At 39.6% G+C, this 25,068-nt stretch overlaps 2 protein-coding genes and 1 long non-coding RNA gene across 6 annotated transcripts in view; 2 read left to right on the plus strand and 1 right to left on the minus strand.

The window, feature by feature from the left end:
• Positions 1–1,599, plus strand: part of LOC127846688 (pregnancy zone protein-like) — a 573,673-nt gene extending 572,074 nt beyond the window's left edge. For all 4 annotated transcript variants that reach the window (XM_052378170.1, XM_052378172.1, XM_052378173.1 and 1 more), the window contains one exon: positions 1,453–1,599. The gene's annotated coding sequence lies outside the window, so the exon portion shown is untranslated. The remainder of the gene's footprint in view (positions 1–1,452) is intronic.
• LOC127846233 (uncharacterized) lies at positions 1,416–20,158 on the plus strand. The gene is made up of 8 exons (XM_052377402.1): positions 1,416–1,622; positions 2,088–2,243; positions 2,959–3,036; positions 3,666–3,784; positions 4,818–4,874; positions 11,492–11,648; positions 14,403–14,520; positions 17,506–20,158. Exons 1-8 carry the CDS (start codon positions 1,416–1,418, stop codon positions 17,667–17,669), a joined length of 1,056 nt encoding a protein of 351 aa, XP_052233362.1. The 3' UTR covers positions 17,670–20,158.
• Positions 7,432–9,078, minus strand: LOC127846690 (uncharacterized). The gene is made up of 3 exons (XR_008033613.1): positions 9,034–9,078; positions 8,795–8,826; positions 7,432–7,476 (listed from the first exon to the last, which is right to left on the minus strand). It is a non-coding gene; the product is annotated as an uncharacterized LOC127846690 (long non-coding RNA).
• Positions 20,159–25,068: the final 4,910 nt, after the last annotated feature.

Raw genomic sequence — 25,068 nt, forward strand, 5'->3', positions numbered from 1 at the left:
CGAAATAATCACAAAAAGCTTAGGTGTGATCATTAAATTGCTTTTAAAACTGAAGAAAAAAGGGACTCTAAGAAAGAGGCACTTCTTTCAATGGACCACAAAGAGATACAAATAATTTAGTGTAATGTAACCTTAATACCATACTCTTTCTCTTAGCTGGTCCTTCCATTTCATACAACTCTCTTTCTCTTAGCTGGTCCCACCATTTTAATACAACCATCTTTCTCTTAGCTGGGCCTTCCATTTTAAAGTGAGACTGCACGATTTTTATGGGTTAAATTGTAATATATTATAAAAATATGTTATAATAACACAAAATAGGCAAGAAAAAGTATACATTGAAGACGAATTTCATAAAATGCAGCAAAGACAAATTAGTGCCCCGAGCCGATTGTGACGAAGATATTTCGTACATTTTTTCCTACAATAACCGAAGCATTCGTCTGTTTATTTGGATCGGAGTTAGTGTTTGTGTGTCGTATGAATAGACATTGTTGCAGGAAATTAAATTGATCTGTAAAACTAAATTTAGATTCACATCGTACATGCACGATACATATGCTGGCGAATTCAATTGTAGTATACAGACATTTTCAATTTCAGAATTAAATATCTGTCTAATTTCGCATTTTTCAACATATGTTCTTCTTAACTTTTTTTTATATTTATATTGAAATATATGTATAACAATTTTTTTACACATTTTATATAAATTTATAAATATTTGACAAAATCGTGCAGTCTCACTTTAATACAACCATATTTTTTTTAGTTGGACTCTCCCTTTTAATACAACCCTCTTTCTCTTACCTGGTCCCTTGCTTGTTAAATACAACCCTTTTTCTCTTAGCTGGTGCCTTGCTTTTTTAATACAACACTCTTTCTCTCAGCTGGTCCCTTGCTTCTTTAGTACAATACTTTTCTTCTTAGCTGGTCAGTTGGTTTTAAGCTCACCTGAGCACAGCCTGATTGCCTTTTGTCCGTCATTTGTTGTGCATTGTCTATTGTCAAAATTTACCTTGTAAACACTCTTGCGACCACATTTATTGTCTTCATGAAACTTGGTCAGAAGTGTGCCAAAATATGTTATCTGGGCTTATTTTAAAAATGGTTCCAGTTGGTGGAAAACATGGCCACCAGGGGGCGGGCTTGAAAACAATGGCAGCCTGGTGGGAGACATTTTTCCTTATATGGCTTTAGTAAAACCTTGTTAACACTCTTATCTAAAATATGGATTTGTGATGTTTGTTAAGAAAGTTTTATTTCGAAACAACATAAACACAAACACACACTAAACTACTTATGATGCATATATTTATATATCTGCTGAAAACAACAAACCCTGTCTTTCACTAAACAACGTTAACAACCCTTACTTAACAAAAATACTATGCAGGTGAGCGACCAGAACAACCATGGCCCTTTTGTTTAATACAACCCTCTTTCTCTTAGCTGGTCCCTCCACGACTGAGACGTCAGGGTACCGTCTGCTTGCTGACTTGGCCCTTGTCAAGGTCACACCCGCAGGAAGTGATCGCAACAAGCTGAAGGCTGATGCAGAGAAAAGACAAAATGAGCTGCTCTCTGGAATGTCCTATGATGGCTTCTGGTCATCCACCATGGTTAGTCTTATTTATAAGACGCGCAAAGAATTTAGAGATACTTTTTATATGGGCTAAATTCTTTGCAAAATATTACCAATATAAAAAGAAGCTTAGTATATTTTTTTTAATTCCCAGAGGTTTCATTTTTGGAAACTTGTCCAAGTATTACAATTTTGTTAAGTTTTTCATTAAATGACATTTAAAAAAAATAGTCCTTTAAATTTAAAGTCACTGACAAATTGTTTCTGCACAATAATTTCTGTTTTTATGAGGGTAATTTTCCAAAATTGTGTAGGCTGGTAGCTTACATGGAAGCGTATCTTGGAATGTATAATATTTTAAGATAAAATTCATTATAAAAATGTTGGAAACCTGGTTTCATGGGGTTGAGATGTTTGAAATATTTTCGTTTTTCCATCAGAATAATGAAAATGTTAGAAATCTAGTTTCATGGTGTTGCTATGCATCTTCTTTTTTCTGTAGGATACTGCAGTTGCACTGGAAGCACTGTCAACATTCGCTATTGCTTATCCCGAGGGTGAGGCAAACTTCATGATCCGAGCCTGGTCGGAGGGCAGAGCTGCCACAGAAACCATCGTCATTAAACCAAACAACTTCACGATCAATGCTAATGCTAAGGTAAATGTTCTAGACTTAATGCATCTTCCTAAAGTGTCATCTCAGATTAGCCTGTGCAGTCCCACAGGCTAATAAGGGATTACACTTTCCGCTTAGACTTGATTTTCATTTAGTAGAGACCTCCTTTAAACAAAAAAATCCATTCAAGAGGAAAGTGTCGTCCCTGATTATAGGTGACTTGGTAGTAAGAGGGGTAATTGAATCGGTCCATGTGATCCTTTCGAGACTGTCACTTTATCGTTCATCATGAAGTATTAAAATAACTTACCACTAAGGTTCACCATGCGGAAACGACCACACTTACAGGTGGAAGGTCATTACAGACATGATGTACCTCTTGCTTGTTCAAACAGTGTCTACATCATTTATCAAGCAAGTTTACAATAAAATGAAAGATAATGTTGACAATCTTGAGCCAGCATGTCGTGCAAGAGACCTGTATCCAAAAGTTGATCAGACTGTACGTCAGACTGAATGTCATTGAACAATATGAGGCCATCTGGTGTTGGTGTATGAAAATCAGAAAGAAGAGTTGCATGTCACCATCAAATCAACATTTATTTCATTGTTATTATAAACATGACTAACTTAATAATATAAACACAATTAAATGTTCTGATGTTGAGAAATATGACAATCAAATTTGACTCAACTTACGATTTGAATTATCCTTCAAACCAACTGATGTCGACTATTAATTCATGCTTCATTTAAGCTGGACATCCTTGCCACTGAGGAGCCGTCTGATGTTTCTGTCAGGGTGGAGGGCAGTGGTGGTACCGCGTACGTCAATGTACGTTATGGGTTTGACTTTAACATATTGGGATTTGACCATCCTACCTGGGCTGGAACTTTATTTATACCTTATTAAAACTTTAAAAACAATTTATTGTTAACAATTCTGATATATTTTAACTTATGACATTAATACAGAATGTATAGGTATTAAAAATATATATATAAAATAGTATTAAAATTATTAAAATAAGATGTATTATCTTTTTTTTAAATTGGTTATGTATATGTTGTTATAAAAGAAATATAACAAAGGTGTTGTATATACTATACAATGTTGAATGTTATAAACCATATCATGTATGCATTTTTAATACTATCTGGAGGATATTAAGCTGATCTGGAATAGCAATCTAGGTGTAATTTAAGTAAATAACTACGCCTTTGTTGATAACCATTAGCACTTTTGTATGTTAGCACTTCATTAATAATTACTTGAAGGAGACTTTGATGCAATTATTACATGTATAGATATTCTTAATTCAGTAACATATGTTCTTCAGTTGGTTGCAATGTACATTGTGGACAGTAAGGTCACTATTTTTTGCTCTGTACATTCTTCAGTTGGTTGCCCTGTACAATGTGGACTGAAAGGTCACTAACTATTTTCCTCTGCATGTTTTTCAGTTAGTTGCGATGTACAACGTGAACAGTAACGTCAATCAGAAGGCCCTCACCATCACAGGAGGCTCCTTGATCACAAAGGATGGACGCACTTACCTCAAGTCATGCGTGCAGGCTGACCCGTAAGTGTCACTCTATCACTTACCTCAAGTCATGCGTGCAGGCAGACCCGTATGTGTCACTCTATCACTTACCTCAAGTCATGCGTGCAGGCAGACCCGTATGTGTCACTCTATCACTTACCTCAAGTCATGCGTTAAGGCTGACCCGTATGTGTCACTCTATCACTTACCTTAAGTCATGTGTGCAGGCTGACCCGTATGTGTCACTTCATCACTTACCTCAAGTCATGCCTGCAGACAGACCCGTATGTGTCACTCCATCACATACCTCAAGTCATGTGTGCAGGCAGACCCGTATGTGTCACTCTATCACTTACCTCAAGTCATGCGTGCAGGCTGACCCGTAAGTGTCCCTCTATCACTTACCTCAAGTCATGCGTGCAGGCTGACCTGTATGTGTAGCTCTATCACTTACCTCAAGTCATGCATGCAGGCTGACCCGTATGCTGACCCGTAAGTGTCACTCTATCACTTACCTCAAGTCATGCGTGCAGGCTGACCCGTATGTGTCACTCTATCACTTACCTCAAGTCATGCGTGCAGGCTGACCCGTTTGTGTCACTCTATCACTTACCTCAAGTCATGCGTGCAGGCTGACCCCTATGTGTCACTCTATCACTTACCTCAAGTCATGGGCTCAGGCTAACCCGTATGTGTCACTCTATCACTTACCTCAAGTCATGCGTGCAGGCAGACCCGTATGTGTCACTCTATCACTTACCTCAAGTCATGCGTGCAGGCTGACCCGTAAGTGTCCCTCTATCACTTACCTCAAGTCATGCGTGCAGGCTGACCTGTATGTGTAGCTCTATCACTTACCTCAAGTCATGCATGCATGCTGACCCATAAGTGTCACTCTATCACTTACCTCAAGTCATGCGTGCAGGCTGACCCGTATGTGTCACTCTATCACTTACCTCAAGTCATGCGTTCAGGCTGACTCGTATGTGTCACTCTATCACTTACCTCAAGTCATGCGTGCAGACAGGCCCGTTTGTGTCACTCTATCACTTACCTTAAGTCATGCGTGCAGGCTGACCCGTTTGTGTCACTTTATCACTTACCTCAAGTCATGCGTGCAGGCTGACCCGTAAGTGTCCCTCTATCACTTACCTCAAGTCATGCGTGCAGGCTGACCTGTATGTGTAGCTCTATCACTTACCTCAAGTCATGCATGCATGCTGACCCGTAAGTGTCACTCTATCACTTACCTCAAGTCATGCATGCATGCTGACCCGTATGTGTCACTCTATCACTTACCTCAAGTCATGCGTTCAGGCTGACTTGTATGTGTCACTCTATCACTTACCTCAAGTCATGGGTGCAGACAGACCCGTTTGTGTCACTCTATCACTTACCTTAAGTCATGCGTGCAGGCTGACCCGTTTGTGTCACTCTATCACTTACCTCAAGTCATGCGTGCAGGCTGACCCAGTATGTGTCACTCTATCACTTACCTCAAGTCATGCGTGCAGACTGACCCCTATGTTTCACTCTATCACTTACCTCAAGTAATGCCTGCAGGCAGACCCGTATGTGTCACTATCACTTACCTCAAGTCATGTGTGCAGGCTGACCCATATGTGTCACTCTATTTCTTACCTCAAGTCATGCGTGCAGGCAGACCTGTATATGTCACTCTATCACTTACCTCAAGTCATGCCTGCAGACTGACCTGTTTGTGTCACTCTATCACTTACCTCAAGTCATGTGTGCAGGCTGACCCATATGTGTCACTCTATCACTTACCTCAAGTCATGCGTGCAGGCTGACCCGTATGTGTCACTCTATCACTTACCTCAAGTCATGTGTGCAGGCTGACCCGTATGTGTCACTCTATCACTTACCACAAGTCATGTGTGCAGGCTGACCCGTATGTGTCACTCTATCTCTTACCTCAAGTCATGTGTGCAGGCTGACCCGTATGTGTCACTCTATCTCTTACCTCAAGTCATGCCTGCAGGCTGACCCGTATGTGTTCACTCTATCACTTACCTCAAGTCATGTGTGCAGGCTGACCGTATGTGTCACTCTATCACTTACCTCAAGTCATGTGTGCAGGCTGACCCATATGTGTCACTCTATCACTTACCTCAAGTCATGCGTTCAGGCTGACCCGTATGTGTCACTCTATCTCTTACCTCAAGTCATGTCTGCAGGCTGACCCGTATGTGTCACTCTATCACTTACCTCAAGTCATGTGTGCAGGCTGACCCGTATGTGTCACTCTATCTCTTACCTCAAGTCATGTGTGCAGGCTGACCGGTATGTGTCACTCTATCTCTTACCTCAAGTCATGCCTGCAGGCTGACCCGTATGTGTCACTCTATCACTTACCTCAAGTCATGTGTGCAGGCTGACCCGTATGTGTCACTCTATCACTTACCTCAAGTCATGCATGCAGGCTGACCCGTATGTGTCACTCTATCACTTACCTCAAGTCATGCGTGCAGGCTGACCCGTATGTGTCACTCTATCTCTTACCTCAAGTCATGTGTGCAGGCTGACCCGTATGTGTCACTCTATCACTTACCTCAAGTCATGTGTGCAGGCTGACCCGTATGTGTCACTCTATCTCTTACCTCAAGTCATGTGTGCAGGCTGACCCGTATGTGTCACTCTATCTCTTACCTCAAGTCATGCCTGCAGGCTGACCCGTATGTGTCACTCTATCACTTACCTCAAGTCATGTGTGCAGGCTGACCCGTATGTGTCACTCTATCACTTACCTCAAGTCATGCATGCAGGCTGACCCGTATGTGTCACTCTATCACTTACCTCAAGTCATGCGTGCAGGCTGACCCGTATGTGTCACTATCACTTACCTCAAGTCATGCATGCAGGCTGACCCGTATGTGTCACTCTATCACTTACCTCAAGTCATGCATGCAGGCTGACCCGTATGTGTCACTCTATCACTTACCTCAAGTCATGTGTGCAGGCTGACCCGTATGTGTCACTCTATCACTTACCTCAAGTCATGCGTGCAGGCTGACCCGTATGTGTCACTCTATAAGCTGCGTTCTGGGAAAACTGGGCTAAATGCATGTGCGTAGTGTCCTCCCAGATTGGCCTGTGCAGTCCGCATAGACAATCAGGGACAACACTTAATGCTTTTCAGAATTTTCTGTTTGAATGAAGTGTCTTCTCAATCAAAATCCAGCCTAGACGGAAAGTGTCATCTATGAAAAATCAGGGAATAACAATCTGGGACGACACTTTACGCACATGCACTTAGCCCAATTTTTCCAGAACAAGGCTCAAATTGTTTCATAAGATAAATATGCAGAACTTGACTGCCTACCTCAGTTTGATAGCTATGCAGAACTGGACCGCCTATCTCAGTTATAGCTATGCAGAACTGGACCGCCTACTTCAGTTATAGCTATGCAGAACTGGACCGCCTACCTCAGTTTGATAGCTATGCAGAACTGGACCGCCTACCTCAGTTTAATAGCTATGCAGAACTGGACCGCCTACCTCAGTTTGATAGCTATGCAGAACTGGACCGCCTACCTCAGTTTGATAGCTATGCAGAACTGGACCGCCTACCTCAGTTTGATAGCTATGCAGAACTGGACCGCATACCCGAGTTATAGCTATGCAGAACTGGACCGCCTACCTCAGTTATAGCTATGCAGAACTGGACCGCCTACTTCAGTTTGATAGCTATGCAGAACTGGACTGCCTACCTCAGTTTGATAGCTATGCAGAACTGGACCGCCTACTTCAGTTATAGCTATGCAGAACTGGACCGCCTACCTCAGTTATAGCTATGAAGAACTGGACCACCTACTTCAGTTATAGCTATGCAGAACTGGACCGCCTACCTCAGTTTGATAGCTATGCAGAACTGGACCCCCTACCTCAGTTATAGCTATGCAGAACTGGACCGCCTACCTCAGTTTGATAGCTATGCAGAACTGGACCGCCTACTTCAGTTTGATAGCTTTGCAGAACTGGACCCCCTACCTTAATTTGATAGCTATGCAGAACTGGACCCCCTACCTCAGTTTGATAGCTATGCAAAACTGGACCCCCTACCTCAGTTATAGCTATGCAGAACTGGACCGCCTACCTCATTTTGATAGCTATGCAGAACTGGACCCCCTACCTCAGTTATAGCTATGCAGAACTGGACCGCCTACCTCAGTTTGATAGCTATGCAGAACTTGACCCCTTACCTAAGTTATAGCTATGCAGAACTGGACCGCCTACCTCAGTTTGATAGCTATGCAGAACTTGACCGCCTACTTCAGTTTGATAGCTATGCAGAACTGGACCGCCTACCTCAGTTATAGCTATGCAGAACTGGACCGCCTACCTCAGTTATAGCTATGCAGAACTGGACTGCCTGCCTCAGTTATAGCGATGCAGAACTGGACCACCTACCTCAGTTATAGCTATGCAGAACTGGACCGCCTACTTCAGTTATAGCTATGCAGAACTGGACCGCCTACCTCAGTTATAACTATGCAGAACTGGACCGCCTACCTATAAGATAGCTATGCAGAACTGGACCTCCTACCTATAAGATAGCTATGCAGAACTGGACCGCCTACCTATAAGATAGCTATGCAGAACTGGACCGCCTACCTCAGTTATAGCTATGCAGAACTGGACCGCCTACTTCAGTTATAGCTATGCAGAACTGGACCGCCTACCTAAGTAGATAGCTATGCAGAACTGGACCGCCTACTTCAGTTATAGCTATGCAGAACTGGACCGTCTACTTCAGTTATAGCTATGCAGAACTGGCCCGCCTACCTCTGTTTGATAGCTATGCAGAACTGGACCACCTACCTCAGTTATAGCTATGCAGAACTGGACTGCCTACTTCAGTTATAGCTATGCAGAACTGGACCGCCTACTTCAGTTTGATAGCTATGCAGAACTGGACCCCCTACCTCAGTTATAGCTATGCAGAACTGGACCGCCTACCTCAGTAGATAGCTATGCAGAACTGGACCGCCTACCTCAGTTATAGCTATGCAGAACTGGACCGCCTACCTCAGTTTGATAGCTTTGCAGAACTGGACCGCCTACTTCAGCTTGATAGCTATGCTGAACTGGACCCCCTACCTCAGTTATAGCTATGCAGAACTGGACCGCCTACCTCAGTAGATAGCTATGCAGAACTGGACTGCCTACCTCAGTTATAGCTATGCAGAACTGGACCGCCTACTTCAGTTATAGCTATGCAGAACTGGACCGCCTTACTCAGTTATAGCTATGAAGAACTGGACCACCTACTTCAGTTATAGCTATGCAGAACTGGACCGCCTACCTCAGTTTGATAGCTATGCAGAACTGGTCCCCCTACCTCAGTTATAGCTATGCAGAACTGGACCGCCTACCTCAGTTTGATAGCTATGCAGAACTGGACAGCCTACTTCAGTTTGATAGCTTTGCAGAACTTGACCCCCTACCTTAATTTGATAGCTATGCAGAACTGGACCCCCTACCTCAGTTTGATAGCTATGCAGAACTGGACCCCCTACCTCAGTTATAGCTATGCAGAACTGGACCACCTACCTCATTTTGATAGCTATGCAGAACTGGACCGCCTACCTATAAGATAGCTATGCAGAACTGGACCGCCTACCTCAGTTTGATAGCTATGCAGAACTGGACCGCCTACCTATAAGATAGCTATGCAGAACTGGACCGCCTACCTCAGTAAAAGCTATGCAGAATTGGACCGCCTACTTCAGTTATAGCTATGCAGAACTGGACCGCCTACCTCAGTAGATAGCTATGCAGAACTGGACCGCCTACCTATAAGATAGCTATGCAGAACTGGACCGCCTACTTCAGTTATAGCTATGCAGAACTGGACCGCCTACTTCAGTTTGATAGCTTTGCAGAACTGGACCGCCTACTTCAGTTATAGCTATGCAGAACTGGACCGCCTACCTCAGTTTGATAGCTATACAGAACTGGACCGCCTACCTCAGTTTGATAGCTATGCAGAACTGGACCGCCTACTTCAGTTTGATAGCTATGCAGAACTGGACCCCCTACCTCAGTTTGATAGCTATGCAGAACTGGACCACCTACCTCAGTTTGATAGCTATGCAGAACTGGACTGCCTACCTCAGTTTGATAGCTATGCAGAACTGGACCGCCTACCTCAGTTTGATAGCTATGCAGAACTGGACCGCCTACCTCAGTTTGATAGCTATGCAGAACTGGACCGCCTACCTCAGTTTGATAGCTATGCAGAACTGGACCGCCTACCTCAGTTTGATAGCTATGCAGAACTGGACCGCCTACCTCAGTTTGATAGCTTTGCAGAACTGGACCGCCTACCTCAGTTTGATAGCTATGCAGAACTGGACCGCCTACCTCAGTTTGATAGCTATGCAGAACTGGACCGCCTACCTCAGTTATAGCTATGCAGAACTGGACCGCCTACCTCAGTTATAGCTTTGCAGAACTGGACCGCCTACCTCAGTTATAGCTATGCAGAACCGGACCGCCTACCTCAGTTATTGCTATGCAGAACTGGACCGCCTACCTCAGTTATAGCTATGCAGAACCGGACCGCCTACCTCAGTTTGCGTACTCACCCACGAATTCTTAGACTTAAGAAAAAATAATATACTTAGACTAAAAAAACAACATGACTAACAGTTTAAAAATGATGCTCATATCATAAACAAATTATTCTTAATAAAACATGTTGTAATTATAGATGCATTGGTAGAGTTCACTTTTAAGTCTTTCCATAACATTACAATTTTAAGAATATTTTTAATTTTATGACTAAAGTCTTAGAATTATTTGGTGAATACACTAATTTTCTAGAATCCAAACCAGGGCTCTTAATTATGTAGTTATTGGTTATAAATTTATTTCTTTAGCAATTGTCTCTCCCTCTCTGATTTAAGTATGGCAGCGTTCAGTTACTGGTACGAGTCTAATGCCGCTTTAACAAGCTTACACGCATTAAATGTGTTTACTGCATACATCTACTTCTGACATGATAGACAGAAATAATGTTGAAAACGGGGAAAAGTCCATTTAAACAAACAAGCAAAACATCTCTGTTTAGATATTTGTTGAGTTTTTCAATTGAGGTGAACATGAATCATCAAGATTCTTTTAAATATTGTGTTTCACCTTATATTAGTTTGACAACGTTATTAATAACAGTGTCAACATTTGAAGACTCCTTGATTCCTTTATCTTTATTATTCAAAGTAATTTGGTGTGAAATATTTGTATTTGAAACAGAACTTATTTCTTAAACCGTATATTTTGATTGGAGTTTAATAACATGTGGTAATCCATTAGGTATTTGTCACTTAGTATGTCCCATCAAATCAATATTCATATATGTTTCTATGTTTCGTACACTATATTTGATATGTTATGAATATTTCACAGAATGTGTACATTAGCGTAGAATAACATTATTAAATGTTATACTTCTGGATTATTTTATCCGTGCTGTTGGATAATAGGGCTTAATGCATGTCTGTAAAGTGTTGTAGCAGATTAACATATGCAGTCTGCACGGGCCAATCAGGGTAGACACTTTCTCCGCTAACACTGGATTTTTCCTTCCTTGAAACCAAACATTTCATGAAATGCGAAAGGGTCTTCCCTGTTTATCCTGTGTGGACTACACATGCTAATCTGGGATGACATTTCAAGCACCTGCATTAAACCCAGTTTCCTTAGAGTGAGCCTCATTTTCAGGCTGTCTGATGCTGCTGTTGGCACTATGATTGTGTCGGAGATTACCCTCCAGAGCGGCATGGTTTTTGTGAATGTGGAGGGAGGAAAGGACGTTCGCTTTGCCCCGACCAAGATTGAGATGGACAAGCAGACAAACACAGCCGTCTGCTATTTCATGGTAAGTAGAATGTACTAATATTCAAGTCAAATTGCATAGGTGGAAAGTGGATAAATTTTGTACTGGTCACCTATTATTCACCGTTACTTATTCTTCAGCCAATATTGAAAACTACAACAAGTTATCTTCCTAGGTTGGCAGGTAATTACAATATTATAACTTGCCACAGATGTATAACATCTAGTAACAACATGTTGGGCACAAAGCATCTGTATACGCTAAATTGTCAAGATGCAATATCATACATTACGTTGAATGCATTCATATTGGCATGATAAAGCTTTATCAGACTGTAACATCATTTTCAGTCTCCGCCAAACTACCGTAATTACTCTGAAATTTAGATACAGAATATATTCAAAAATTACAGGTGTCCAAAAGTTTAGAGACAAAAATTAAATGTCCGATAAATATAATTATATTGAAATAATGCAATTAATCCATGCACGATAGTGTCTCTTCTTTAAAATAAAAACAACTTCACAGCTTTGCTTACTCTTGCCTGAAATGATACAGAACAATAAAGTAAAAACATTAAACATACTGCTTCCTTAATAAGAAGATATCATTTAAAATGCTGTTGGGTGAAGCGATTGTTTTCTACCTGGTATACATGGTTATTTACCCAATTAAGCAAATGTAATGGTCCATTGCCCTCAAGCATGCTTCTCCCAGGTTTTATGACCTTAATCCATTTGTAAAACCTCATTATCAAAGTGCCACAAGATAAGTGAATACAGTGCCAAAATCTGGTAAAATAGCGCTGTAAAATATTATACTGTCTGAGCCATAAATGATAGACGAAAACGTGCATGTCCGAAAATTATGAGTGACGAAAAATAATTATTTTGGCCAAAAACGGGGGTGTCCAAAAACGAACGGTAATTACGGTAGTCAAATATAAACAGAACTTACCCGCTACAGAATATAATGTAAAATAATCTGGTTTCATTGCTGTAATCAAGGTCATGACAGTGGCATTGACAATGATCATAAGTATTCATTACAATGCAATAGCAACCACACAAATTGATATTTGTATCATTTAATTATAATATTAGGATTTAACACATGCTATACCCTGTTTCCCATGTAATACAACCATTACATATTTTTTTTAATTACACATGTGTAATACAACATTTTAAAGCATTTTCATTGGCTTAGTTTTCGTTTATTGACCAATCTCATTTTGTTTTTTTGCTGAAGTGACGTTGCAACGTCAAATGACATCGAAATGTAGACAACATTTGGGATTTATCATTATGTTTGCGTAAATTTATTTAATTTGCTCATTTAAAAGCATGTGATAAAAAAGATCTGATACTCGTTGTCATATCATACCATATTTTATTAAACTCCTCCAGGAAATTCGTTAGTAACATGGCCAAAGGCTCGCTTACTAACAAAATTCGTGAACTCGTTTAATAAAATATGGTATGATATGACAACTCGTGCCAGATCCTATATTTATGATTATCTTGTCAAGCGACTAGGCTGTCATGGATTTGGACCAGCATTCGCAGAAACATAGATAACGTTATCTACGTCGCTGGAATTCGTAACATAATTAAGCAGACATATAAAAGACTGTCAAAATTTACAGGTCAGACAGGCCTGCGAGGAGCTCCAAGTTTTAAAGGCCAGTTGTTAATTTCACACGCCTAAATTATGAGTGTTTTACCTAGGAGCGCATAGAGGCATGGCAAAGTAAATTCAAAATGGACATTTTAACAAATGTTAAGTTCATGGGGCGAAAAAGCGTGAAACACCAATTTGGTAAATAAATAAATTATGTTAGCTAGTTTTAGTTCGGGGAAAATATTTACAGCTATTAACATACCGGTACATACTAGAGTGTTATTGATGTATTTATCTAAGATCAATTAAATATTTTTAATATGTTTACCCTTCAATATCTTCAATTTCAATAGCCTGCCATAATAGTTACCTGTAAAGTGACAAACATAATTAAGCAAAATATGCATTTGAATCTGATTAAACACATTGTTGTCAGCCATTTTTAAATCATGTTTGCGACATGTGTGAAACACAACATAAAATAGTAAAATCAGGTGCCCTTATAAAATATTGTTAGCTAAAAATGGTGTTGGTACAGGAAAGCATGTGTTTAAAGACTCTATTGCTAATTTTGTTAATATTTCAGAGCTATAAACAAACATCGGAAAACCAACAAAATTGTAAATTAGATTGATTGGCCAGACCCTACAAAACTTTACGGGACATGTCCGTCAGTTAGGCCATGTTTGGCAGAGACTGCATTTTAATGTCAATTTTAAAATAGCACATCTAAAAAGTTTACACATTTGAGAAGACAGGTAAAATCTTATATATAATATGAGGAAAAATTTCACACTTGCTTTTAAAGACAGACAGATAGACAACTTATACAGACTTTTTTCTTCATACATAAATATAAACATTATTTTCTGTTGCGAAAATAGGCATAACAACATACCATTTTATATAACAAGAAATAGCCATGCAAGACTATAAATAATATATGACATAAAATCGTCCTACAAGAAAACAAAAAATGACAATTGACAACAAAAAAACGTAAATTGGTTCTCTCAAGGTGGTATTAAAATTTAATCAATTATGAATTGTATGTTTAACTACGTGCTCAATGTTTTGCAGACAGAAATTTAGTGCAGTAAAATGTTTTCACATTTGAAAAATATGAAATGATCAAGGAAAAACTGCACCAGACTTTCAAATGTTTTGTTTTAGAACAATGTGGAGGACAACTTCATGAATGAGCGTTGTTGCTACGTGTTTTACGAACAACAGTTTGAGGTGCAAAATCAGAAACCAGGAGTCATGAGGGCCCGTGACTACTACCAGACAGGTAAGGCCTTTAACAGATCTATGGCTGACGGGTCATAAATTAATTTCGGACGCGTCTTTAATCCGCTGTTCACAAGGTTTTGATTCTTGGTCTGACGTGCAATAAACCGGTCCTGACGGGTTTAGAGACTGCAGCAATTGGTTTATCACACCTAATCGAGATAAGAATGTAATTAGGTTGTGTTAGCATGTGCACTGTATGTGACATGGGAATTTTAGCAAACAGAATCAGACCGACTGTTTGGGATCTTCAATCGGTCTTTCATAACCCAAATTGGTCTAGGACCGACAAAACCGAAAAAAATATGATCCCTGGTCATAATGGTACATTATGGGCATTGGCCATGATAAATCATAAACAGTAACATTACACAGGGGTCATGGTGGTATATTATGGGCAATGTTGTATCATGAACAGATACATATCACAGAGGTCAAAACAGTGTATTATGGACCATTTATTATCATGAACGGATACATTTCACAGGGCTCATGATTGTGTATCATGGGCCATGTTATATCATGAACATATACATTTCACAGAGGTCAAGACAGTGTATTATAGACCGTTTTATATCATGAATGGATACATTTCACAGGGTTCATGATTTTGTATTATGGGCCATGTTATATCATAAACAGATACATTTCACAGGGGTAATGATGGTGCATTATGGGCCTTGTTATATCATAAACAGATACATTTCACAGCGGGTATGATGGTATATTATGGGCCGTTTTATATCATAAACCAAAACATTTTGAAGAGGTCATGATGGTATATTATGGGTCGTGTTATATCATAAACAGATGCATTTAACAGGGGTCATGATGATATATTAAGAGCCATGTTATATCATAAACAGATTAATTTCACAGGGGTTATGACAGTGTATTATGGGCCAAGTTATATTATAAACATATACATTTCACAGGGGTCATGACAGTGTATTATCAACCATGTTATATCATAGACAGATTCATTTCACAGGGGTTATGATGGTGCATTATGGGCCATGTTATATCATAAATAGATACATTTCACAGGGATCATGATGGTGCATTATGGGCCATGTGATATCATAAACAGATACATTTCACAGGGGTAATGATGGTGCATTATGGGCCATGTCAGATCATAAACAGATATAATTCACAGGGGTCATGATGGTATATTATGGGCCATGTTTTATCATAAACATATACATTTCACAAGGGTAATGATGGTGTATTATTGGCCATGTTATATCAAAAACAGATATATTTCACAGGGGTCATGATGGTATATTATGGGCAATGTTATATCATAAACAGATACATTTCACAGGGGTCATGATGGTATATTATGGGCAATGTTGTATCATGAACAGATACATTTCACAGAGCGAATGACAATGTATTATGTACCATGTTATATCACGAAGGGACACATTTCACAGGGTTCATAGTTTTGTATTATGGGCCATGTTATGTCATAAACAGATACATTTCACTGGGGTAATGATGGTGCATTATGGGCCATGTTATATCATTAACAGATACATTTCACATGGGGCATTATGGTATATAATGGGCCATGTTATATCATAAACAGATACATTTCACAGGGGTAATAATGGTGCATAAAAGGCCATGTTATATCATAAACAGATAAATTTCACAGGGGTCATGATGGTATATTATGGGCAATGTTCTATCATAAACAGATACATTTCACAGAGGTCATGATGGTATATTATGGACCATGTTATATCATGAACGGATACATTTCACAGGGTTCATGATTGTGTATTATGGGCCATGTTATATCATAAACAGATACATTACACACGGGTAATAATGGTGCATAACCGGCAATGTTGTATCATAAACAGATACATTTCACAGGGGGTATGACGGTATATTATGGGTCGTGTTATATCATAAACAGAAACATTACACACGGGTAATAATGGTGCATAACAGGCCATGTTATATCATAAACAGATACATTTCACAGGGGTCATGATGGTATATAATGGGCCGTTTAATATCATAAACAGATACATTTCAAAGAGGTTGTGACAGTGTATTATTGCCCATGTTATATCATAAACAGATACATTTCACACGGGTAATGATGGTGTATTATTGGCCATGTTGTATCAGGAACGGATACATGACACAGGGTTCATGATATTGTATTATGGTCCATGTTATATCATCAACAGATACATTTCACAGGGGGCATGACAGTGTATTATAGACCATGTTATCATGAACGGATATATTTCCCAGGGTTCATGATATTGTATTATGGGCCATGTTATATCATCAACAGATACATTTCACAGGGGGGCATGACAGTATATTATTGGCCATGTTATATTATAAACAGATACATTTCAAAGAGGTTGTGACAGTGTATTATTGCCCATGTTATATCATAAACAGATACATTTCACACGGGTAATGATGGTGTATTATTGGCCATGTTGTATCAGGAACGGATACATGACACAGGGTTCATGATATTGTATTATAGGCCATGTTATATCATCAACAGATACATTTCACAGGGGGGCATGACAGTGTATTATAGACCATGTTATATCATGAACGGATACATTTTACAGGGTTCATGATATTGTATTATGGGCCATGTTATATCATCAACAGATACATTTCACAGGGGGCATGACAGTGTACTATAGACCATGTTATCATGAACGGATACATTTCCCAGGGTTCATGATATTGTATTACGGGCCATGTTATATCATCAACAGATACATTTCACAGGGGGCATGACAGTGTATAACATGGGCCATGTTATATTATAACAGATACATTTTCATTGGGGTCATGATGGTGTATAATGGGCCATGTTATAACATAAACATGTCTCAGGGGTTTAGATGGTACATTTCACAGTGGGCATGATGCTTGATCTTTGGACATATTTGTCCCTGCTTTTTACGATAATATCCATTTTCACTATTTACAGAACAGAACGTTGAGGCCTTCTACTCGACGAGTGACCTGGAAATGGAATGCTCAGAGTGCGTCACCAAGAAGCTTACCGGCGGTTCAGAGAGCTTTAGATCTTCCCTCACCACAGCCAAGCTTCTTATGACCATGACCATGATCTGGGTCATCAAGAGATTTTAAGTAGATTTACCTGACCACAGACAAGCTTCTTGTGACCATGATAATCTGTGTGGTCAAGAGATTGTAAAGAGAACACACACACAATATTACCTATAAATCTCATTGGAATGGGTTGCAAACACTAGCATTTTTTATTATTTATTTTTTAATGGAAATTATGATCTTCTGAAAATATTTTAAAGAGTTATAAATAATCTAGCTCATAGATTGAAAAGTCCATAAAATAGAAGGAAACATGATGTTTAAAAGATGTGTCTCTCTTTCATTGTATGTAATGCCTCTATATACTCAGTTTATGCTTTACTCTTGTTGTGCTCTTTTTTTTGTACTAGGTATTGTTTCATGTTTTTTGGACACTCTTTTGCACTCAAGTATTTATTAAATATATAAAGAAATCCTTTTTGCATTTTTTTTAACATTTTTTTCTTTACATGTCTTTACATTTTGGTATATGTGTATTCACTCTATGATTTTGTTTAGAATCTGTGTAGGTTTAAAATTTCTGTAGTTTTTTGTTATAGCCAATACTGGTATTCTTGTGCAAACATTTTTTATTATCTTTTAGAGCTTTTTATCCTTTTCATATTGCTGATATTAGCTATGCTTTTTACCAATATTAAACAATGAACATATTTTACATGTCTAACTCATGCTTGACAACAGCATCGCAGATTGTGTTGCGTACATGGGTTATCTAACTTATATCACCTAACCAATAAGTTTTCTTAAATTGAGTTCAACAAAGTTTGAAAAGTAGTTGATTTATTAATTCCATGTGCAGAAAAATTTAATTCAGTGGAATATTAGGTTTCAATTGCTCTAAAGCTGGTCAGATGCATAAAATGTGAAATTGAACACATCATATGTATAACCCACATGCTATTTAAAATATTTGATTTTCTTTACAAGTTTTTAATGCACCTTATCCATAATTAAAATGTTTCAGCAGTAGATCTAACATGATACAACACAACTATAAATAATTAAATACATGTATTGTGTTAAGTCCGAATATTAATACCGTTGACATGTTCTTCAGGGCCGGATTAAGCTGTTTTGGGTCCCAAGGCTGCATATGTTTTGGGGGCCCCCTTCCATCTAGCCTCTTCTGTATATTGAAAACCATACTTGATAATACAACTACAAAGATCAGAAAACTTGAATTTGTTTATATAGCAAAACAACATTGACAATGTAAAACTATTTTATTAACTGAACTTAAAATGCATGTTACATGTAACAGATTCCAGCCTATAAATTTCTTTTACGACAGCTGTGTAACGTCTAGTTCTCGGAGGACTTGACTTTCAGTAGACAGTAGCCCAATGCTGTCAACCTTTTCATGGTGTTCCGTAGATAGTTTTTCTCGCGTGATTATGTTGCAAATGACTACCTTGACAGTTATCAACTGGAATTATTAGTAAAGCGATCGCAAAGTTGTCTGTAATTTACCGCCATCTAACTTTAACAGTTCACTTATGTGGGTGATGGATGGTTCTGTCTTGGTCCGCTTCTAAGATGGTTTTGAATGAACGAGCCCGTCAACAAAAGACGCCTCAATGTCATCTGGATTAGATTCCAATAGATGCGCTGCACATTCTCGCAGATCATCCAAGGTGAGAGACTCAAACTATATGTCATGAAACCAAACAGTTTGTCAAGACCAGAATATGCGCTCAACCGCTTGGGAAGTTCAATAATTAATGAGACAATCCACTATGCATGTCGTATGTTTGAATAAAAAAATTGTCGAGTGCACTTACTCCAAATGTGCATCTGGTGTCGAACGCTCGTCATGAAATAGTTTCCGCTGTTTCTTATGCGTATTCGCATCCTACTATTCGTTGATTGCAACAGACGCTTCAGTCATCTTTTCAATGTCGTCAAACGTGTCCAGATGTTGGCATGACCATACGGGCAAGTCGTATACTAAACAGAGAAACTAATGGTTCTGAATGGATATACAACACAGAAAGAAAACTGATAGCATAGTTAATCAAAGCGAACTAAACGGTAACAATTCGACATACATCGGGAAACTTGTAAAATTACACAGAACATTTCTACTGCATTCCCTTAAGAGTCGTTCAATGGCGTAATAAAGAACGACTATACATTGGGAAACTAGTATGCCGTTACGGGCCCCTTTAAAATTGGGGGCCCAAGGCTGCAGCCTTGTTAGCCTAGTAGTTAATCCGGCCCTGATGTTCTTTTCCTTTTTCAACCTATCTTTGATTATTGAGCCTACTAACTTACATTTCAAGTGCAGAACCATGACAAGTACATAGAACTTACATTTCAAGTGCAGAACCATGACAAGTACATAGAACTTACATTTCAAGTGCAGAACCATGACAAATACATAGAACTTACACTTCATTCTTAAACTTTTCAATCTGGCATGCAAATTCCTATTAATATAATGTCATGTGTTTATAATTATGTTCTATATTTATAAAGTATGTTCTTGTATTAAACTGTGATTCTTTTTTCAAGCTTTTCTTTTATAGTCTTTTGTTATGTTATGTAAACAGAATTCCTTATTTTATGTATTCTAGAATAGTATAAAAAAATGGTGAAAAAACACAATGGATGAATTGAAAAAGATTTAAATATACGTTGTCTGTATTTAAGTTTTATTGAAAACTATGATTGCAAATAAAAGGTTTAATTTAACGTTATTTATTAAACTGGTAATTGTATAATTCCTTACTTAATTATTAAGAGCTCATTCCTTACTAACATGTTTAGAAACACTATTAAATTATTACACCATCATACTGTTTTCTTTTTGTTCGAGGCCCTTATATATCTGGTATCTTGTTGACACTCAAAGAAATTGAAGAAATATTTTTGACAAAATCATCATGCAACTTGGTCATTAAAATGAGTTTTCTTATGATATATCTGCTGAGTATGTAAAATATTTTGGTCCCTTCAAAACCACTGCTGCCTATGGGTGCTGTATCTTCCCCTTATGTATAAACACTGCTGCCTATGGGTGCTGTATCTTCCCCTTATGTATAAACTAAAAGCACTTCTGCCTATGGCTGCTGTATCTTCCCCTTATGTATAAACACTGCTGCCTATGGGTGCTGTATCTTCCCCTCATGTATATAAACGCTGCTGCCTAGGGGTGCTGTATCTTCCCCTTATGTATGTAAACACTGCTGCCTATGGGTGCTGTATCTTCCCCTTATGTATATAAACACTGCTGCCCATGGGTGCTGTATCTTCCCCTTATGTATATAAACACTGCTGCCTATGGGTGCTGTATCTTCCCCTTATGTATATAAACACTGCTGCCTATGGATGCTGTATCTTCCCCTTATGTATATAAACACTGCTGCCTATGGGTGCTGTATCTTCCCCTTATGTATATAAACACTGCTGCCTATGGGTGCTGTATCTTCCCCTTATGTATATAAACACTGCTGCCTATGGGTGCTGTATCTTCCCCTTATGTATAAACTAAAAGCAAATGAACTACACCTGCTCTATATATTGGTGATTGTCGGCTCGGGTACTACTTACATGTACCCCGGGTACTCTTAAGAATACTATGTTTGTGTCCATCGTATCGCCCCTCCTCATCGTATCGTCACGTAATGAAAATCGATAAGAATCAAGGCTCGCGCTTATCCGAAGTTGTCCGAATACGGTTCGTTTATTGCAAGCAGACGTATTTTGCCTTTCAACATTGAAATCATGCGTAAAAAACAGGTATAACACATTTAATCGTATAAAAAACACTGGAGTTTCAAAAAATATTTCGCAATTATCACTCTAAAATGTTTTAATTCCCAATATTTACCGTCTACTTCTGCGAATCTTTTTGCATCCTAGGCTAACCTTGACATTGCCTGTTCACCGCATGCAGATGCTTTATGTATACGATAGTTCAGTAGCTGTAATCTACCGCTTCAAATACACCACATTCACGTCCAAAAATTTACGCGCAAATTGCCTTTGTAATTTTACTCTCATTTATTATGACGTGACCATAAATCCAAAAATATCTAAATTGTTTTTGAAAAAAGTGTGTGCATGAGTAGGGTTAGTGACTAAACTTGTGTGAGTTAGGGAGCGACTGGGCGATTGAGTGAGTGTCTGGGCGAGTGAGTGAGTGACTGGACGAGTGAGTGAGTGACTGGGCGAGTGAGTGAGTGACTTGGCGATTGAGTGAGTGACTGGGCGAGTGAGTGAGTGACTGGGCGAGTGAGTGAGTGACTGGGCGAGTTAGTGAGTGACTGGGCGAGTGAGTGAGTGGGCGAGTGAGTGAGTGGGCGAGTGAGTGAGTGGGCGAGTGAGTGAGTGACTGGGCGAGTGAGTGAGTGACTGGGCGAGTTAGTGAGTGACTGGGCGAGTGAGTGAGTGGGCGAGTGAGTGAGTGACTTGGCGATTGAGTGAGTGACTGGGCGAGTGAGTGAGTGACTGGGCGAGTGAGTGAGTGACTGGGCGAGTTAGTGAGTGACTGGGCGAGTGAGTGAGTGGGCGAGTGAGTGAGTGGGCGAGTGAGTGAGTGGGCGAGTGAGTGAGTGGGCGAGTGAGTGAGTGACTGGGCGAGTGAGTGAGTGACTGGGCGAGTTAGTGAGTGACTGGGCGAGTGAGTGAGTGGGCGAGTGAGTGAGTGAGTGACTAGGCGAGTGAGTGAGTGAATACAAAATACACATTTTAAAGATAAAATTTTTCTTTCAGGAAAAGCCCAATAGGTTTTTAATAAATAAAATAAAGAGGCGTCAATATGATATCGAGTCATTGAACCTCGCGTATAAAGCAGTCCACGAGAAAGGCGTTAAAATTAAAACGGCAGCCAGAATGTTTGGTGTTCCCCGTACAACGCTTAGAGATAGGGTGTCTGGCCATGTGAATCACGATAAAGCAGTAGTTGGCGGGGCCCCTATTTTGAGTCTCGATGAGGAGCGGGTACTTGTTGATTACGTGGAAACACTAGCGCAGCTTGGGTACGGACTCACCAATGAGAGGCTAAAAACACTGGCAGGCGACCTGGTCTTCTCGTTTGGAAGAAAAAAGAACAACAAACCAATGAGCAACAATTGGCTTTACGGATTTCTTCACAGATGGCAACACCAAATCGCTTCGCTTTCTGCTAAGAGGCTGGAGAGTACACGGGCCAAGTCAGCAACGCCGCAAGCTGTTGACATCTACTTTAAAAATCTACTCAACACATTGACAACGTACAATCTCCTAGACAAACCACACTTAATCTTCAATATGGACGAAACCGGCATAACCCCAGAACACAGACCTCCAAACATTATTGCTTCCGTTGGTGTCAAAGCACAGACCATAACCTCACCACGTTCCACCACAACGACCATAATTGGATGCGCAAATGCCATTGGAAATGCACTCCCGCCGTTCTTCATATTCAAGGGGAAGCGATTCGATCCTGCATTAATGAGCGGCGCATCAGCGGGAGCATACTGCACAATGTCCGAATCCGGCTGGATAAATGGAACGATATTTAAGGAATTTCTCCAAAACCACTTTCTTCCACACGTCGGCAACATGAACGCCAATCCCAATCAACATGCATTGTTGATTTACGACGGACATGCTTCACATGTTTCGATAGACACCATTGAATGGGCCAAGAGCCATAACGTAGTTCTGTTTGTGCTACCTGCTCATACCTCCCATCTTCTCCAGCCGTTGGATGTAGGCGTTTTTGGACCCTTCAAAACGTACTACAATGCGGAATGCGCATCGTTTTTGACAAAAAACATGGGGCAGCAAATTACTAGGTATGAACTTTGCGCACTAGCTAGTAAAGCCTACCTAAAGTCAATGACACCCGCAAACATACAGTCGGCTTTCCGAAAGTCGGGCATTTTCCCCTATGCAAATGATGTTGTGCCAAAACAAAAACTATTCCCTTGTGAAAGCTTTCGCGAAAAGGACCCAATCGGAAAAGTGAAGGCTTTAAAAGGCGGAGAAGAAGCAGTGAAGCTGTTCATGGAACAACACATCAAAACATCACAGGACCTTTGTTCTATCAACAAAGCATGTCCGATGTGTAAATGTTCATGTCGCATGAAGAAAGATGAACAAAAGGATGGGACGGTGAAGAAGCCGTCATCTGGTGGAAAAGAAATAACAAATGACGTGTTTCATTCGGAACTTAAACAATATCAAAAACATCGGGACAACAAATTGAAAAAAAATAATGAAAGCCAAGACACCTTGAATGCCATACAAACTCGTGAAATTCAGATGCCATCAACAAGTGGGATAAATCCCGTTCGAAATGAATTTCATGATCTGTCTGACTCAGATGAAGAATTGGACGATGACATTCCGTGCTGTATGTGCAACCAGATCACACCGCCTACACTACGCAATCAACCTTGTCTGAAGATTGTAAATTGGGCCCAGTGCGACAAGTGCGATGGTTGGGTGCATCTTGCATTCTGCACTTCAGTTCGGGTCGTGAGGCGGAATAGTCAATTCTTTTGTCCAAAATGTCAAGACGATTTGTGAAATTAACCGTTACCGTTGGAAAACATTGACTTAAATAGTTAATTGTTGGTTTAATTGTTCATTTGTTATTGGTTACAATTGTGTATTGAATTGCGTATTTTATGTTTGAATACGCTTTCTGTTACAAATTGATTATATATACTTAAAAAAACTACTTGATATCCTAAACCGAGTTACTTCTTTTAACTTTTTCGTTGCCCCTGTTACGTTCAGAAGTTGTACTTCACTTTGCGAACTGAATTGTAGCATGAACTCTTGCCCTTTCCAATAATAAATAGCAACCAATCACGAGTGGCGATACAATGAGACAGCGCTCGAATGACATGGAGCAGCAGAGGGAGGTAAGTCCGGTTAATGTAAACCGATACCGTTAATATTTTTGTTCGGTCTTTCACCTCGAATTGACAGCTTACATGATAATCAACAAAACAAATACAAAATCAATGTATTAATTATTAACTTTAAACCCGCTAAACCCGTTATGAGTAATAAGAGGGTCGATACAACGGATGAACATGCTAACATGTACCCGGGTACGGTAAATATACTTACACGTACCTGGGAATTGTTCACGCTAAATCGGTCGTTGTCGGCTATTTTTTTTAAATTAATTATGTTCACATTTATGTTGAATGTCTGTTAAAGTCACTATCACGCTCACCAATACATACGGCTACGGTCTCAGGTCGTTTCGTCCTAAATCCTGTTCGCCCTCTGTCACCGCAGGTCGTTTCGCCCCGGGTCGTTTCGCCCTTACAAGTGAGTTGTTTCGCCCTAATTTAATTCTTATGTAATATTAGGCTTTTGTAAGTGATTCTTTCGCTCCGAATAGTATTTGTTTAACATATATGGAAAATTAAGATTTTTTATACAAATTTGATTATTTATTGCAATT

The sequence above is a fragment of the Dreissena polymorpha genome, chromosome 9 (assembly GCF_020536995.1).
Source record: "Dreissena polymorpha isolate Duluth1 chromosome 9, UMN_Dpol_1.0, whole genome shotgun sequence".
NCBI lineage: Eukaryota > Metazoa > Mollusca > Bivalvia > Myida > Dreissenidae > Dreissena > Dreissena polymorpha.

Coding starts and splice junctions, on each gene's coding strand:
- LOC127846233 (XM_052377402.1), top strand. CDS start 1,416: ATGGCCCTTTTGTTTAATACAACCCTCTTTCTCTTAGCTGGTCCCTCC. Junction 2,244..2,958: donor CGATCAATGCTAATGCTAAG/GTAAATGTTCTA, acceptor GCTTCATTTAAG/CTGGACATCCTTGCCACTGA. Junction 11,649..14,402: donor CAGCCGTCTGCTATTTCATG/GTAAGTAGAATG, acceptor GTTTTGTTTTAG/AACAATGTGGAGGACAACTT.